This window comes from Netta rufina, assembly GCF_964035555.1.
Source record: "Netta rufina genome assembly, chromosome: 30".
Classification (NCBI taxonomy): Eukaryota; Metazoa; Chordata; class Aves; order Anseriformes; family Anatidae; genus Netta; species Netta rufina.
This window is the reverse complement of record NC_140154.1, coordinates 2,334,386-2,352,954: the sequence shown is the minus strand read 5'-3', so window position 1 is coordinate 2,352,954 and position 18,569 is coordinate 2,334,386. Positions and strand designations below refer to the sequence as shown.

Genomic DNA, 18,569 nt, shown 5'->3' with positions numbered 1-18,569 from the left:
GGGATCCCTGCAGGAATGCTGGCCAGGCAGCAGGGAAAGGTCCTCCCGAGGATGAAGGCAGCAGAATCAACTAGCACAGCAGGAAGAAGAGCACAAACTGCAGCGTCAAGACCAAGAGCAGCAGCAGGCAAGGCCCTGCTCAGGTGAGGAGCAGGCAGCGGTAATCCGGCATTGCAAAGTCGCCCCGAGCCCTGGAGCAGGTGAGCGATGGCATTTGGCACGCCGAGTTTAAGTATTTAATTAAACCAGCAAAAGCCTGTTAAATCGGATAAACCTGATGCACCCAAATTCTTTGCCTGTAAGCAGGGTGCTGCTGCACGCTGCTCGGCTCCCCTTCCCTGCTGGCCCTGTCCCACAGACAGAGCGAGAGCTGCAGCTCCCAGGTACTCTGGGGAAAGTGGGGGCTTTGTCCCCCAGTGCTTTTGGCTGGAGAGGACCCCAGGGCCACTTGCCCCGACCAGCAACACCGTGCTGCTGTCCCTGGCCACCTGCAAGGCAGAGCAGGGCCAGGGCTGAGGTGTCCGCGGCCCTGCGCTGCGACTGCCCCGCGGCGCTGGGACCCAGACAGCCCCAGAGGAGCAGGGCCAGACACTGCTGAATTATTAACTAGTGCAGAAGCTCCAGAGCGCAGAGGGAGGGAAAACATGAATCAAGCCAGGACGTTTTGCAATGCCCCCAACTCCCCCTGCTTGCACGATTCAGCCTGATTACATCAAGCCCTTCCCTGCTTTAGCACCACGAGGCGCTGCCCAGCTGCTGACGAGCGCCGAGCTCATGAACACCCAGGGGTTTTGTGGGTGACCTGTCAACCCCAACCCCAAGCCCTGAGCTACCCGGGCCAGCTCCCACTGCTGCACACCCCATTCAGCTCTTCAGGCCAAGCCCTGGCCCTGGGGACAGGGATGTCTCTCCGGCAATCACGCACCCCGGGGCCAGGGCTGTGCACTGATGACCGAGCGGAAAGGCGAGGCTCGCTGTGTCCCGCCACTATCACCCAGCCTGATTTATCTCATAAAAATAAGTGGAAACAGTCAGAGCTCAGGAATTAGCACCAAAGCAGCTACGCCAAAGGCACGCGGAGAGCCCAATGTGCAGGGAGTGATGAGTGGGGCCGGGGTGGAGGTGATGCCCCCCGGGGCCACAGGGAGCCCAGGGCAGTAGGAGCCGCTGCCCCAAGGGCTGGAGCTGGGCTGGGGACGTGGTGCAGGGTGGGCAAGGGCTGCATTCTGCCCCCTGGGTGCCGGGGCCCCTCTCGTCTTCCCCACGCCAACCAGCCCCCTCCTCCTCCACCCCCGGCCCTGATTCACCGGCCTCTGATGAGAGGAGGGGGCGGCAGCGACACGCACGCAGCGCTGCCAGGGCCAGGAATGCTTCACCGACGGGACTCGCAAAAATTCCCCAAAAATCAGCTGCTGGCTGAAGCTCGCGCAGCGCTGAGTCAGAGTCACAGGACAGCCGGGGGGGGGGCGGTGAGGACCCCGTGGGACGGCGCAGTCCTGGCCCCAGTCCCGGCACCTGCGGGCGCCCAGCCCGGCCCACCAGAAGCCCTCCTCCCTCAGGTTCTCCCAGGGGCTGGATTCATGGGCCGTTTGATGGCAAATCCTTCCAGCAATGGGGATTTGGCCTCTCCTCGCCACCCTCCTCGCCCCCCCCCAGCCAGGAGCTGCCGTCTGGCAGAACCCAGCGCACTCAGACCCCGTTTTTGTTCTCCCTCCAGAACGGGGCTGCTGCCACCTCACCGAGCGCTCCCAGCCGAGCTCGAGCTCGTCTCCAGCTCCTCCAGCTGGGAGGAAGCTCACAAGCATGGCATCCAAAGGCTGAACACAACTCGGGAACACATCCAGAACCAGCTGCAGACTGCAAACCGCTCGTTCCTCAGGGCCCGCAGCCCCTTTCACGTTCCCGGGACGCTCTGGCAATGCCTGTCCCCAGCACGGCTGCCACCGGGGACCCCGGGGAACAAGGGGACACCAGGAGCAGCAATGCCTGGCTCCAGCACAGCGCTGCCAGCCCAGTGGGGGGGGTCCTTGCTCAGCTCCCAGCCTGGCCCCTGCTTGGAGCTGGGCATCGCCGGGGCGGGCAGCGGGGCCGGGCCGCGGGCTCGAAGCTGGAGGTGACGCAAGCACTTGCTCTTCTCCCAGGCTGTATTTTTGCAGCTGGAAAGCATTACGCTCCTCAAAGGCTTTTGTTTTTCAAATTGCTCCCTCTCCCTGCTCTCTATCCCTCCCTCCCTCCCCCCCCCCCCCTTTGCAGGAATCAGTTGTTGCTATTATTATTATTATTATTATCATCATTTCTTTCTTGTAGCCTCAGATAAACCTGGTTTTCCTTTTGAACTTTCAGTGGAAGCAAATTGAGCAAATGTCAATTTTCACCCCCAGCGTTAACATGCAGAGAGCTCTCCCCAGTTCACTACAGCTCGGGGAGGGGGGGGGGCGGGCTGAGAAGGTCGGGGCTTTCTCCTCACCCCCGCCATCCCCTGCCAGACAGGGGGGACCAGGAGCTGCCCCAGCCAAAGCCCTCTCAGTGACCCAGCTCAGGGATCAGGGGAGGAACAAGGTGGGGGCAGCCCCCCCGTCCCCTCCTGCCTGCAGCTCCCAGTGGCAGAGGGATGCTGCCTACGAGGGCATCTCCCGGCCCCCGGCCGAGACTCAAGTCTCCCTCCTTGCTCAATCGGCGCTGGGTGTTGCAAACAATTGCAACATGCAAAAATCATTTGCTAAGATTTATTTATTTGCTAGCGTTTGAAAAGGAGCTTGGGGGACAGAGAAGAAGGGACGTGAACTTTAAAGGCTTTTCCTGGAAGAAGCTAACTAACCTCATTAGGGCCGGATCGCTGCGGCCCATGCCAGCTGGCCCCACTCAGAAGCGCTGGCCACAAACGCGGCTGGTGCGGGGCCGGATGCCGGAGGGGACTCTGCCCGCTGGGTTCCTTTTAGGGAGGGGGCACAGAGAGGGCGGACAGAGGGAAGGCAGCCCCAAGAAGTTCGTCAGTGGCACGTTGCTCAACGATGGTGGGCTGGCAACTTCAGCAAGCTCCAAAACCAACCCTGCGCAGATGTTTCCTGGTTTCACGCTGACCCTGACCAAGCACTTGCTGAAGTCCCTGCCACAAAATAGTCTGTGTGGCACTGGGCTCAGATTTGACTTATTTCCCTTCCCATGGTCAGTGGAAGAAGAAAGCTGAAGCAACCTCTGCAGCCATCATGGCACAGGGATACCGGCAGTGGCTCTTCACACTGGGCCGAAGGTCGCTTCCAGCCCAGCCTCCGACAGCGCGCTGAGACCCTGCTGCAGCTCAGGGAGCATGGCAGAAATACCTGACCTGCACCCAAGGATGAGGCTGAAGGGCAACGCTGGTCCCAGCCAGGAAAGGGACATGCTGAAGAGGAGTTTTTAGGACTTCTGTCCTTGGCCCCGCCAACCCTTACAAGTCTTCCCAGCAAAACCCTTCTCCTGTCCCCAATCCCAACCTCATCCTGTGCTCAGTGGGGCTGGGAGCATCCTGTCCTGCACAAAGAGCTCCTTGGCACACACGGTTCACTGCCAGAGCAGCCATCCCCGGAGCTCCTGCCGGAGGCTCTCCCTTCCTTAACCCAAGCCCTGGAATATCTGATTTACCCCACAGCAAGTCAAGCGCTGTAAGACTGTGGGTTTTTTGGGGAACTAGCTTTGCTGACCCAGCACATAACTTTCCTCTGCATGAATCAGTTGTTGTGCACTCTGCAAATACATCAATTATGGTCTGACACAAGGAGGAAGGAAACATGCAATCTTGTCTCAGACTAAAACATGGATTTCGACACAATTCTGGAACAGCTGCAATTAAGATGCGTGCAAGTCAGGCTCACCCTAACTCTTGCACTTTTAAGCGTGTAAGAGGCGAAGTGCTGCAGCGCTCTGGAAGAAATCCTGCTTCTTGACTACTGCTAAAAGGGGCAGCTGGAGCAGGACACGGCAGGAATTGCTCAGGAAAGGTCCCAGTTCTGCTGGGGAGCTCTCCCTTGCCAGTCTCCCCCTTTGGGGCAGCTGAAAGCATCGCCACCCTCCAACAAAAGGTCAATCATACAAGCCCCTCGCTCACCTGTCTGACGAGTTGCATTTCTACTTTACCCCAGCACACATCGAGGAGCTCAACCGAGCTCTGCTGCTGCTACTCGCATGTTGTTTTTTAGGTCCAAATTCATCTCCTGAAAACAACCTACATATTTTGCTTTCAATGCTTTGGTGGTACGGACTGTCCCTCCGAAGGAAAACCAGACGAGTTCAGCTACAGCTGCGGTGAGCAGAGCAGCCCACAGCGGGGACAGGAGTCGCACCCGGGATGCCTGAGCAGCCCAGGAGATGGGACAGGGCTGCCTCAGCACCCAGCCGTGCCGGCACGGCTGCCACCGCACACAGGGAGCCCCCGGCACACTGCTGCCGAGGAAAAAGCTTGGAAAAGTCGCCAAATGTTTCAGTTCAAAAACGCCTCCAGAAGAGGAACGAAGGCTCGTCAGGAATGCAGTCCCCAGGGCTGCTCAAATACGTTGGTTTCCTACTTTCTTTTTTATAGGGAATGATCCGTTTGATACATTTACATAATACCATAATCTGAAGGAATTTCTGTCTCTTCCCTCCACACACATCCTCTGCCCCGGAGAACAAGACGCTCTCTGTAATGGCAAACTGCTCTGTGGATAAACACTGCTCCTGGGGACAATTTTCCTTAATTAAAGTGTGCTAACAGGACAGGCACAAAGACAAACTCGGGCCCCTCAGGGCATCCGCCTCCCCCGGCCAGCAGGGATGGGGACGGCTGGGTCCCACCACGCATCCCCAGGGGGCTGGGGTCCCTCCGTGCCCCTGCGCCAGTGCCGGGCAGCTGGTTTTTGGCTTGGGGTCATCTAAACACCCCCCCCTCGGGCTGCAGGGTATGGCTCAGCCCCTGCAGCAGAAGCTGCCATCGGCTGCCAGCCTGAGAGTGAGGAGGAGGCGCTGCGGACAGGACAGACACCGGCGGGTACAGCCAGCACCATCACGTCAGCCTGGTCTCCTTAGAAAACCAAGCTAAAAAAAATAAATATACTAAAAAAAAAAAAAAAAAAAAAAAAAAACTCCGTTAAGCTGTTTAGCTCAGAGGAGAAACTGCTGGGTGGGAGCCTGTGGCCCACGTCCAGGATGTCTGACTCGGCATGCAGAGGGATGCTTGCGGCCTCCATGCATGCGCCGCGTGCCTGCATGAGCCTCGCGCTCCCCACGAGCTGCACTGCCCCCCCCCAGGGGTGGCGGCCCCCTCCTGCCTCCTCTGTTGCCTTCCCCAGCTCCAGGGCTCTTCCCCAGACCCCAGCCTGCTCCCCCCTTTCCCAGCTGCAGCACTGGAAGTGGGAAGAGCGAGACCAGAGCTGGGGCAAGCTCTGTCTCAGCTGCAGAGGACAGCCAAGGGACTTTAATTACTGTTCCTTAATGAGGCGATTCCACCAACAGAAGCATTCAGCAGAGGCCGGCCGAGGGACAGGCTGCTCGGCCTGCTTCTGGCTGCAAGGAGAGGGCAGTGAGAACCCGCGGGAGCTTTATCGGGGTGCTTTGGGGAGGGCAAGGGGACAAGGGACGAGAAAGCTGAGACAGGGACGGCTGCAGGCGGGGCGGTCCCAGCAGAGCGCAGCAGCGGCAGCGCAGGACAGACGGACGTTTGCAGGAGGAAACATGCCCCCTGCCACTTCGACTCAAACACGTCTCTGTGCACAAGAGGATCCCAATTACCGGGGGAATTAATTTCGCCCTTTAATCTTCAGTAACGTGGAAACAGGGCTCGGCCCGTGCTGAGCAGCACCTTGCTGCTGCCGGAGGGGGACAGGAGGGCAGCGGCAGCTGCGTGGGAAGCGGGGAGGGACAGGACCGGGGTGGGCAGCTGCTGCCCCCAGCACGGTCAGACCCCGGCCCTTCTCCAGCAGCAGCAGCCGTGCACGATGCGCGCAGGAGGCGGCACAGGCTGGAGCCTTCCTCCCGCAGCTGCCCCGCACGAGGCTTTGACAGCCGCCTAACAAGGCAGTGCCCCTCGAGACCAGGCTCTTGCGTAACCTGAAGCACTTTTGCTTCCTCTTCCTCCTCCCCCTTTTTTCTTTTTTCTTTCTTTTTTTTTTTTTTTTTGCCTTTGCATAATGAAAACTTAATGCAGCCCGTTTAACCAGAACTCACAGCAGGCTCCCAGCCAGGAAAAGGACCTCACTTGGCAGAGCACACGGACGCTGCCCGAGGATGGGGGGAGCGCAGGGAGCCCCTCTCCACAGCTCTGCGAGGAAGGGAGCCAGCAGCAGAGCCCAACCCCCCCGAACTGTCCCCTGCATCCCCCCCCCATGGTGCCACCGTGGCACGGGGCTGCTGCCCGCAGCCCTCGGGGACCCACCACAGCCCAAGATCTGCCCCTTCCCCGGCGTGGGGGCACGCTGAGCCCCTCTGCTGGGGGCTCTGCTGGCAGCCCTGTACTGCCCCCAGCCCCACGCTGCTTTTGGGCATCGCCGAGGCCCTGCTCAGCCCTCTCCAAGCCTCAGTTCCTGTCTCTCATGCAGGAAACACAAAGAGGAATTGAACTGCAAAGAGCAGAGTCCTGCTCGGCCCCAGGGAGCTGTCGGTGCCTCTGCAAGTCAGCAGCCCAGCCCCTCGCAGCAACCCCACCGTGGGGGACCCGTCTCCTCCAGCTCCTGCACCCTGCCCACCCCACATCTGCATCCATGCTGAAGAAATCCGGGCAGGCACCAAGCGAAGGGGCTGCCTGAAACCACCACAGCCTTCATCCCCCCCCAGCACAAAGAGCCGACGGGTGGGAGCAAGCACCCTGGCCCAAGAACCCACATCAGGTAAAGCAGGAGAAGGTGATCACGTCCCTGGCTCTCGTGAGTTGCTGCTATGAGAGCAGTCATCAACAGTTAAAAAGCAAGCAAGAAAAGAATCAGCAGATGAAATTACCAATCATCCCTCTTTCTTGCCAAAGAAGTTCACATCAGAGCCTCTTTCTTGGCTAGAGCGAGGCAGCAAGGAAGAAAAATAGCTTTCCATGCAAAGTGGGGAAAGAAACGTACTTGGATTTCTCTGTAGACCAACATCTCCCTGAAATCAATTTGTCCCAAACCCTACAGCTTTTCTGCTTATTGGCAACAGAACAGGTCATTACGAGTAACAGGGCTGAAATGGAGTCAATGAAAACAACCTCCTAGACATGCTTGTTTAGATAGATGCTGCCCAGGAAGGTATTTTAATAATGGCCAGATTGTTATCATTTAAGGTTTATAATGCACTCGGGATCAAATGTCCCACTATTTCAAACCCCTTCCTGGGGGCTTGTTTTATAAAAGACAAAGAAAACAACAAACTTTAAAACAAGAAATAATAAATCAAGAAAAGGCTCCGCAGCCTTTTCCCAGCAACCCTGGCCGCGTCCCGCCAGGCAGCCGACATTCCTGGACGCCAGCCCGCAGACCCCACCGGCGCAGCCGCGGGCACGGCTGGCCCGGACCCATCCCGGCTTCTGCGGGGACGCCGGCAAAGCCGCCGCCACCTCCCCTGCACTCCGAGGGGAGCAAGGCTCAGGCACCTCCAGCTCCAGAGCCACAAATTGAGCTGTACTGGCACTAGGGATCTCACAGCACAATAAATGCATTCAGGACAAGGAACCCTGGCACTGCGGAGCTACCGGTACCATGCAAAAAGTCAGGAGTTGTTTGAGAAGTGGGGAGAGAAAGAAAGGGAGAGAACAAGGAAGGGAGGAACCACCAGGAGATCCATTGAGAAACTCTGCTTTTGGTCTCCTGACACGTGTTTTCTAGTATTTTTCCATAGTAAAAGCAATGAACTCTTTCCTTTCTTGAAAGCCGAGTATCACTTGATCGCACCACTCTGGGAACTGAGGCTTTAACGCAGCAATCGCAGCGCTTACAATAAAAGCCTGGGATGCTGAAAGGCTGGGTCAAGCTGCTGCCAATTAACGGCGGCCTTTACACACCCTGAAGGACTGCTCCTTGCAGGACCACGTGCCTCGATCCCCAGCTCTCTGCGGGGACAGATTTTGCCTTTCTCATTTCACCTATAAAGAACTGAGGCACGGATCTGATTTAAGGTCACCCCAACCCAACCTCAAGCCCAAGCACACCGAGCACACACACAGGGTCATCCCTCTGGTGACCCTGCAGCGAGCCAGCCAAACGGCCAGCCCAGGAGGTCTGAAGGACTCAGAGACTGGTGCAAGCAGCTGCGAACGCACCGGGCGCTTTCCAAAAAGCAGCCCCAGGATGGGAGCACAGGTGGCAGGACCAGCAGCGAGGGGGGGCGGTGGGAGAGGTCTCACAGCAAACCTCCACGGGCCTCTGCAGCAGCAGAGGCTGGAGAGCAGTGGCCGGGGAAAGGGAAGAGGGCAGCTGGAGCGCAGCGCGGCTCCCTGTGGCCAGCCTGCCGCTCACCCAGCGGGGGTTTAGCAACGTGAAAGCCTGAAAGCAGATTTTGTTTTGTTTTGTTTTGCTTTGAAATTCCTTGGAAGGCCCACTCCAAACAAATGAGAACATTGTCTCAGGAAACACGTGGAGGCTGAAATCTGGTTGAGAAAACGCACGGGACCAGCAGGTCCCCGGAGGGTCGGGGATTAGCTGCCAACCGAGGTGGGTCTGCAGGAGACCTGCGGCACCCGAGCCTCCACCCAGCATCAGCAGGGCAGCCGGGGAGGACAGGGCCTAACTGGGGTCAAGTCTTGCTCTGAAATGAACCCTATGAGCCTGCAGCCGCAGAGGGAACCGAGCCCCGCGTGGCCGGCAGGAGCTGGGGATGAGGCCTGGGAGCGCTGCAGAGCCTGGTGCCAGCGGCCAGACAGCAGGCGCAGCACCGGGGGCACGGCTGGTGGCAGGGGATGGCCAGGAGCAGACCCGTGCCCCAGCAAGGGGAACCCCAAAACATAACAGGGCCAGGACAGGGATGGAAGTACTGGTGGAGGGAACTGCCCCCAGGGCTCCCTGGGGACTGAGGGGGCTCCGCTGGGGAGCAGCCCCCTCACGGGGTCCCAGCTCCCCGCAGCTCCGCTCCCAGCAGCCGGCTCGGCTCGGGGAAGGCCAGCAGTCCGAGCAGACACTGGGCCGACTGTCTGTCTGAGCAGCAGGGGAAAACCTCTGCAAGCTGCAGAGAGCAGCTCTTCCCCTGCACACACCAACACACACTCCTTTTTGTCCTTGAATGTGAGCATATATTCGGTGCCTGCCAGGATTTTCCCTGATTAGAAACAGGACTGGAATTTTCACACAGAGCGGAGGAGAGAGAGAAAGAGAGAAAGCGGAAAGGGAGGAAAGAAGAAACAAGTTCCCCTTTTTGCGATTCAGCATTGGCAGGAAGGACGAGGCCCTTCTTGCACAGCTCAGAGAAGAGCTCATTCCCCATTCTCAGCCCCGCAGTCCTACAGACCCAAGGGCGAAGGAGGACCAAGGGCAGGGGCTGCACGTGCCCAGGGGTGCTGACTGCAGAACCCAGACCCCGGCAGTCCCGCGGTATCTGGATGCAAAGGTGCTGCCTTTGAGCTCCCTGCAAAGAGGGGGGCGGGGAACAGAGCCAAATTCCTGCTGCGATAAGGGAGCATGAGTCCCCCACCCCTTCCCCGCTGTGGGTTTTGCTGCTTTGCAACACAAGCCAGGGATCACTTCCCACTTGCAGCACAGCCTCCGGTGCCGGCACTGCCACCGAGCCCACCGCATCCTGCAGCTCCTGCACACAGAGGTGCCCAGGGCTTCTGCCTGCCGCAGACAGCACGGACTGATGCAGAGAGAAATAACTCAGTTCCAAAATGAGGTGTTTTTTTGTTACTTTTTTTTTTTTTTTTTTTTTGCTTTCTTTTAGAGAAAGGGGTGGAAGACTTCACCAGCCTCTGATTTTTAGCATGCTCCTGGAAGAGATGTGGGGGCAGGGAACAGGACGCCTCAAATCAACTGAGAAAATCACTGCCTGTGAGAAACGTCCCTGGGCTGCACGTCTTTGGGAACCAAGGGACAGCCACCATGAAAAAGTGCATCAATACTCAAGGTTTGTGATAGAAGAAAGGGTTTAGCAGTGCAAGGAACTGGGGAAAAGCAAAGCTTCAGTATTCAGTGGGTCTTGCCAAGCCCTGTTAATAGTACTCATTTAACACATCTCCCACAACACAAGTGACACTAATCTCGCCGCAGGAATGGAGAGGGGACAAAAAGGCATGGAAGCACAGCTCCTATCAGAACTGGGCTGTGACATTTCACCATCCCAGACTTACCGGTGACAGCTGGGGGCTGCTCATTTTCAGCCCTTTAGCATCAGTCTTTCCCCATCAGATGCCAACTCAAGCCACATTAGCAGCAGGCACCAGGGAAGTCTGGCTCCTGCTGTTAGTAGATAAATGTCATAAAGCAGCAAATAAAGAGAGAATCCACTAATTGGATTGACAGGTCTCTTCAGTGTCCCAACAGGGAGAAGCAGGAGAGTGACGTTATCTCCTCATCAGAACCCCCCAGAATCCAACCCAGGCTTGGGACCCGGGGCAGGGAGGATGGCCAACAGTTGTCTGAAAATCAGAACCAACAAAATCGGAGCCAAACGGTTCAGCAACCCAAACCTGAGGTGGTTTCACACCTGCACGCTGGAGAAGTGACCCTATTGTCATGTAACCCCACAGAGAGCCTCCGCAGCTCATGTGCAGGCACCCACCACACACCAGCAGTGGGGACAGCGTGCAGGAGCTGCTGCCACCCTCCTTCCTGCAAAGGGGACTCTTCCATTCAATCCAGGGCAAAAGCAGGAGTTTTCTCATCCAGGCGAGCTGAATTCCCCTCTTCCTACTCTAAACTGTAACAACATCAGGAGGACAAGCAAAGCAAAGCACCTTTTCTTGTTTGGACTTGAACACGGTCTTATTACGAGCTACCTTCCCCTCTTGTCCACAATTAAAAGGCTGTCCACAGAAGGTTAATAACCTCCTGGAGCCACAGCAGCCAGGACCACTGCCCCAAAGCCCCCACTCAGGCACGGCAGAGGGGCAGCAGAGCAGGCGTTGGGGCTCCGGTCCTGCCCCGCTGTCTGCCTCTTGGTCTAGAAGTTCTCTCTCCCTCTGCAGCTCCCTCAATTCGAGCACAATCCCAGCGCTCTTCTGCTGCCCACACCGTTAACCTCCTGCAGTCCAAAGCCAAGCGAGAGCACCTCAGGGGCTTCAGGACGAGCCAGGGAGGCTGCTTGCTGTCAGGGATGGTGAGCCTGCCTTCCAGACACAGCCTCTGCCCCAGCAGCATGGCTGGGGCACCCAGCTCCCCCTTGCCAGATCATTAGATCAAGTCTGCAGGCAGTTGAGAGGCCACGGCAAGCCTTCATGCCGGTGATGTGCACTCCTCCACGGGACCCGACCTGGATCACGCAGGGAGACTGCAGCAACCCAGACCGAGGCAATAAACTGGAGGACAGGGCCACAGCCGCTGTCCCCTGCGCCCGTGGTTCCTGGCCACCAGCCACAGCTGCAGGAAATGAAAACCCTAACGCCCTGGAAGAAACCCCACAGGACCCTCCTGTGAACCAAGGGGAGAGACTAATCTCATCTTGAGGAAGCCTTAAGAGAAGCAGGAGGAGCACACAAAAGCAGACCTCAAACCACTGGGGGGGAACAGAAAGCAAAGCCCAGCCCTGTCCTGCCTAATTTCAGGCTATCGCCTGTAAGAGCAAAGGGTGAGGCCGCTCCCTAAAAATACACACTGCCCTAAAAATACACAGTGCAAGCCTAAATGCACCGTGCCACGCACACCCTCCGTGCGGCACAGCGGCCGGAGCACGCCGAGCCCCAGCTCAGCCAGGGCCCAGAGGTGGCATGGGCCGGTCCCCAGCAGCCCCGTGCACCCCAAGCACAGCCAGGATTTGGCCCCTTCTCCCCGTCCTGCCTGGGCCACTGTGACGCTGCCGGGGGCAGAGAAATGCCCTCGCCCATGGACCCGTCGGAGACTTCTGTTGGTTTGCAGAGACCCGTCTGTACATGTTCATCTAATTTGCTACGCTAGCTATTGCTCATCAGGTGAAAGCGCCCTCGTTTTGAAGGATGGGGATCCTTATTGCATCAGGCAGCCGCCGTCTGAAAGCACTCCTGGTTTTAAGAGGTAAAATACAATGGGAGGATTACACCAGGGAAGCCAAGGGCTGCAGAACCAGATGGTGATGCCCTGAAAACACCAAAATCCCACCCTAGCTGCCTCAGTCTGTGGTTTCAGAGGATGAAATCAGTGACAGGAAAACAGCGAGGGGCCGTTTCCACATCCCGGCTGCACAGCTACGACACTCAGCCACCTCCACAGCTTCTCTTCCAATCCCACCTGCCCTGCACCACGCGCACACGAGGGCACACAAAGGAAGGGCCTGGGAAGCCTGCAGCTTTCTGCCACGATGCCCACAGGGCTCTCAGGAGAGCAGACAGGGGCACGCACCCACATACTCGTCTCCCCTCCATTTTCTAGAGGGCCTGAGTCAAAGAGCACCGAAATCCCAGCAAGCAGCTTTCCTTCCCCTGCCTGACTGCTGAACTGGGACCAGCAAGCCCAAACAGGAGGCTGTGCTGTAACCGCACTCATCACAGCCTGGGCTACACAAACAGAACCAACCATCTGCCACCAGCTGCCAGCAACTCACCCGGCCGCGTGACTGGTCGGGATTTGGCACTTCTGGGTCAGGATTTTGGTCTCAATCCCTATCAAGGGACAGGAGACCAAAGCCCACTTTGGCAAGAAGAACACAGGGCCAAAACCAAAAGAGGAAGCAGGGAGAACTGCTGGCCCCATCCCCCCTATGCAGGTACCACCTCCACTCCTCACCATATCATTTTGTGTTATACACTTGCACAAAGAAGCCCTGAGACTTGCTAGGAATAATAAGAGGGAAGGAAAAGGAAAGCCGAAGGTTAAAGGAGAATAAAGAGGAAAAGTCTGTGCCAAAGCCCAGGTGCCTGGCCCTGCAGGAGGCTACCTCCCACTGAAACGCCCCCTTGGGACTCTCGGGTCACAAGGAGTGGGAGCAAGCTTTGGAGGGGATTGGGCACTCACGGTGCAGGCTGAGGGAGATGTTGATGGAGCGCTCTTCCACAAAGCCCTTCAGGTTGGGGATCTTGGCACACTTGAGGATGGTTTGGGAGGCACTGTCGCCCACGTGCACCCAGCACACCGTGTCTTCGACGTAGTTGAAGTCCATGGCCGTGGTCTGCTTGGCACTGGTGGGGGTGATGTTAGGCACGGGGGCCCCGCTCAGGTAGGTGGCCAGGATGTTCTGGGAGTTGGCGATGAGCAGCACAGGAGGGCGGTCGACGGGCTCTGGAGAGGAGAAGGGGGGTCATGGCCAGGCACCACAGTTTGTGGCTGCAGCACCACATCAAGCCACACCTCGAGTACTGTGTTCAGTTTTGGGCCCCTCGCTACAAGAAGGACATGGAGGTGCTCGAGCGAGTCCAGAGAGGGGCGACGAAGCTGGTGAGGGGCCTGGAGAACAAGTCCTACGAGGAGCGGCTGAGGGAGCTGGGCTTGTTCAGCCTGGAGAAAAGGAGGCTCAGGGGCGACCTTATCGCTCTCTACAGCTACCTTAAAGGAGCCTGTAGCGAGGTGGGGGCTGGTCTGTTCTCCCACATGCCTGGTGACAGGACGAGGGGGAATGGGCTTAAGTTGCGCCAGGGGAGGTTTAGGTTGGATGTTAGAAAAAACTTCTTTACCAAGAGGGTTGTGAGGCATTGGAATTGGCTGCCCAGGGATGGTTGAGTCACCATCCTTAGAGGTCTTTAAAAGACGTTTAGATGTAGAGCTCAGTGATATGGTTCAGTGGAGGACTGGTTAGTGTTAGGTCAGAGGTTGGACTGGGTGATCTTGGAGGTCTCCTCCAACCGAGATGATTCTGTGATGGTGTGATCAGCACACAGCCCGGCCCTTCTGCTCCCGCAGAAGCAGTGCTGTGGCACACAGCCCAACATGTGCAAGAGGAAAGGTGGCAGCACCGGTTGTACTCAGGGAAGAGCGGCTTAAAGCAAAGAAGTGGGGCAGGGGCACACCTACAGCAGGAGGCAATGTTTTTCAGAGCTATCCAGAGACAACACACTTCTCTCGTCCAGGATCTTACCATTCTTGGCTTTGCAGGATCTGTTATCAGGCTGCAAGAGGTATCCTTCAACACAGCTGCACGTGTAGGAACCCTCTGTGTTGGTGCAGGTCTGGCTGCAGGTCCCATAGACAGTGCACTCATCGAAGTCTGGAAAAGAAGACAAAAAAACAAGGTTTGGACCAGCATCTTTCCTTAGCTGCCATGCAAGGGAAGGATACGTTCTGCAAGGAAGTCCAGCAACATGCAGAAAGCAGAAGGACCGTCACAGTGAATTTCTAGTCTGAATTTCTCTAATCTTCAGCTTCCAAACCCCCAGCTCGCATGCTGCTCTTTCTTCTGCTAGATGAAAGAGCTGTCTCCACCAGAAAGCTCTTACCCCTAGAGGTGCATGCAGGAGCTGTTAAAAGTCCCCTTTTCACCCCTGCTCAGATAAACGAACGATGGAGCAGCAGAAACCTCTCATTTCAAGACTTGTTTCTAGGCATTGCGTGGATCTGATCACTCCCTTTGACCCCCTGCTGTTTTCCAGCATCCTTCCCAAGGCACGGACAGCAGCACACACCAGTGCAGCGACGGCCTCTCTGACCACACAAAGCCACGTCCTCACTCCCTTCCAATATTTCTCAGGATTCACTGAACAGTCCCGCAGCTGAAGGGAGACGATCAGAGCCCTGTCCTATTGACCTCTACAGATCAGAGACTGCTGAGCCCCCCGGTGAACCCCAGATCCCTTTGGCCACTTTGCCAAGCCCCAGGAGCAACCGCAGCCCCAGGAGCGCGGCACCGGCACCCACCTTTGCAGCTCCTCCTGTCCTCAGCCAGCTGGAAGGAGTTGTTGCAGTAGCAGGCCGGACCACTCAGCGTTGGCACACAGTGGTGCTGGCAGGCCAGGGCCGTGCAATTTGCTAATTGCTCTGAGGAGAGAGGGGATGGAGAGGAGAGAGGGTCAGAGGTGCAAGCGGCCACACGTGCCAGAGCCCTGCACCCGGCCCAGCCTCGCCGCAGGCAGCGACACCTTGGAGTGGACACCTTGGAGTGCCCAGAGGCCTGCAGAGGCTGGAGGACAGACACGGCTGCCCGGCTCGCTGCTCCCCATGGCATAATTTCTGTTTAAAAGCACCCACGAAGCCTTCACATCTCCCAGTTCTCCCAACACATGAAGCAGGCCAGGGCTGCTGGATGGCCTCGGCAGCTTCTGCCTTGTTCCACCAACACACGGCAGCTTCCAATGTCTCAAGGTTATTTAGTGCCAGGCCTTGTTAGCTGGGGGTCTCTGGGGAGGGGATGTGCCGTGCTAGCTGGCTCCTTTGCCACCAGGCCTGAGGGGGGACAAGCAGGGTGCCCAACCCCTCTGTGTCACAGTGGGACAAGAGCACGGCTGCCCCAGCTCGCCCCTTAATGCCAGCAGCAGTGAGAGGCTACCGCAGCCCAACCAACACAGGGCTAGGGCAAGCTTTCACAGCAGAAGGGATGCTCGCCGTGCCAGACAAGAGTGCATCAGCCCACAAAGGCCTCTTTGTCTGGGGGGACGGCTTGCACTGGGTTTTATTTTCTCTGCTCACCCTGCCTAACCCAGTCATTTTGGTGCTCAGAGGGCACTGAACTTGGGTCCTAGCAAATCTGCTTGCAGAGGGGAAAAAACAGAGTGCGCCTGCAGCCGCCCAACCACGCGCCTCTGCAGACCAGGACAATTCGGCCCTTTCCACATCCCCGTTAGCAGGAGGAGCAGAACTCGGGTGCTGCGCTCGCATGCCAAGGGACGTCCCGTGGCTTCTCCACGTTCAGCAACTCTGCTCTGCCTTTCCGTGGCCCCCATCACCTCCCAGCCTGCCCAAACACTGCTGTCTGGAGGCTGTCCCGAGGTACAGGAATTCAGATCCCAAGCCCCGCTCCTCCCCAGCCCTTGCAGTATTTGCAGACAAGGTCCCACAGCTGGGTGACCGTACCTGTCCTGCCCTGGCCACTTCAGCTGTGAAGCTTCCACACCCAGACCCCTGCCCAGCCTAGCCAGGACCAGCTCCCCACCGAGCCCTCCGAATCCCAGCGGCCTGCCCCTGCAGATCCCCCCCTTTCTTCTCTCTCACCCCCCTGCATCTCCTCCTCCTCCCGGGGCCACATCCAGATGGGAAGTTTCACGAGCAGCCACCCTCAGCCAGAGTCCCCGACACGCAGCGCTGGGAGCCCTCAGGCTGCTGGGGTTGAAGTGGCAGTGCTGCGGGGGGGACACACAACCCTACAAGGCTACAGCCGCAGAGGCTCCTCTCTGTGCTTGGGGGCCGGGGGGGCCTTTGCTGGCTGCAGGAGAGATCTTCCTCCTCTGCTAGCACCGAGGGCCAAAATGACCGACTGGAAATGTTGCCCCTTGCATGTGTAATCGTTTAATAGGGCAGGCAGGGCCCAGCTGACTTGTTTACAAGGTTTATCAGCTTTGGCAAGCCCGGCTATTCATTTCAGATTCTTATCTCCTCACTAAAGCATCACATGCATCCAACAAAAAAAGAAAAAAAACACTCAAGAATGCAGGGTCTTAAGCGGAGAGGGCAGGGAAGACAATGGAGGGAGTTTCAGCACAAAGGCTCTAATTGCATTTCCATCTCCTACGGGTTTTTGCAAGGGCAGCAGAGGCTCCCCAGTTCTGCAGATGGGGCTCCGCGGGACAAACCTCCTGAGCGCAGAGGAAGCTCACGTTTATCAGCAAAAGACCTCAGGGCAGAGAGGCCAGGTGCAAAGGGCAGTGAGGGGAGCAGGATGAGCCGTGATTATCCAGCAGGCCAGAGCATGAACCAGCAGCAGGGCCTGGGGCTCCTCGTTCAGGCCTGACAAGCTCCACACCCTGCTATCGGATGCAGGATGAACGCATTTGCCAGGGCCCAGCCAGCCTCAGCTCCACCCCGACCTCTGGAGAGGCTCCGCAGCCTCCTTTACGCAGAGACTGCTCCCAGCGTGCGCGGCTGGGCAGCACTTGCTGGCAGGCAACATTACAGCAGAGGCATCACGGGTTCGGCAGCTGCCGCCCCGAGTGCCCCATGTCCTGTGGGTACATGGGGCCCCCAGCCCGCAGCGAGGAGCGGGGCTGGAGGGTCTGCAGCACGGCCGCCGGAGCAGCAGGACACGGGTGACGCCTTGGGACATGCTCCGAGTCCTTGCACAGCAGCAAGGCTGAGCTCTTCACTGCCCCCGTGCAGGAGAGCAGCCTCAGGTGCCAGCCCCGGCTGCCTCCAGCCCCCTCCCCACACACTTGCCCTTCCAGACCCTTCCAGGAATGGCCTTGGCTGGACGCAGGCAGCGTTTGGGGCAGTGCCTCGCACCGCAGCAGCGCACGCTTCTCACTTCGCGCCTGCTCCAATTGCTGCCTTCATCTCCTGGATAATCATCCTCGGGGCCAGATTAGCAGCACCTCTCCCTAAACCTGGAGCAAAGGCAGGTGGGGGCTGGTATGAGGTTTGGGATCAGCAGCAAAGAAATGCCTCCCTGCCAGCTGCGGGCACTGGGGACCTCGGCACCCGCCGCAAACATGAGCGAGAATTGGGGCCCGCAGCGTGCCCCAAGCTGCGAGCAGCGACACAGGGCTGCCAGCACCCAGCTCCTGCCTGGTGCACGTGGGCCACATGCTGCCCCACCATGAAAAATCAGATCCCAAATAACCAGTGAGACCTATTAGCTAAATATCAATGCTCGGGGTGTGCAGAACAGCACGAACACCCCTGTATTGCTCCTGCCAGCGCTGCCCCAGGCGGCACCAGCCAGCCCCAGCAGCAGAGGAGCTCCCAGCTCGGGGCCAGGGCAGGAGGGAGCCACTCATGGCTGAGCATCCCAAGCCCAGTATCAGGCTGGGAGTGATGGAAGCTCGGCCCAGCAAAACCCTCTGCCTGGGGAAGGGACGGGGCTGGGCAGAAGGCACGCTGCTCGCCCAGAGCCGAGGCCCAGCTCTGGGGTCAGCCCAGGACACGTGTTTCTGTGCGGCTAAGCTGTGCACTAGGCAGCCAATGCACATTGATTTTGGGAGAGTTTCCCAACAGGATTAGCAACCAGGGACTGGCCAGGAGGTGGAACAAAGCTCCTGGAAAGAAGGAAAAAAACATACCAGTATCTTTTATCTGAACCAGAATCCGAACTCTCCAAGCTTTTAAACCCAGGAGACAATGCAGCTATTTAATGGCCTGCAGGCTCAGGAATGATGGGCATTTACTTGCAAGCGGCTCTGGATAATCTCTGGCCCTGCTAGCTGCCAGCAAGCACTCAGCTACCCCTACACTGGCTGCCTGTAGCTGGGAGAGGGGAGCACGCGAGCGCGTTGGCACTGGAGCAAAGCAGTTACACAAAGCACCAAGGAGACATACCTGAGGCTGCACATGGGGACTCACCCCAAACAAAAAAACATGGACCCTGTGACTCTCACCACGGTGGAGAAGGAAAGGAGGCCAGGGAGGTGTTTCATGACCCAGCCCACCTTCCAACAAGTCCTGTGTGTCCACAGAGGGTAG

General features: G+C 57.9%; 1 protein-coding gene across 2 annotated transcripts in view; it reads right to left on the bottom strand.

The window, feature by feature from the left end:
* LRP1 (LDL receptor related protein 1) overlaps nucleotides 1-18,569 on the bottom strand; it is an 89,064-nt gene that overhangs the window by 45,825 nt on the left and 24,670 nt on the right. For both annotated transcript variants that reach the window (XM_084303630.1, XM_084303631.1), the window contains exons 4-6: nucleotides 14,880-14,999; nucleotides 14,104-14,232; nucleotides 13,047-13,310 (exon numbers count right to left, since the gene is read on the bottom strand). In XM_084303630.1, the coding sequence (XP_084159756.1) occupies nucleotides 13,047-13,310; nucleotides 14,104-14,232; nucleotides 14,880-14,999 (513 nt within the window). The remainder of the gene's footprint in view (nucleotides 1-13,046; nucleotides 13,311-14,103; nucleotides 14,233-14,879; nucleotides 15,000-18,569) is intronic.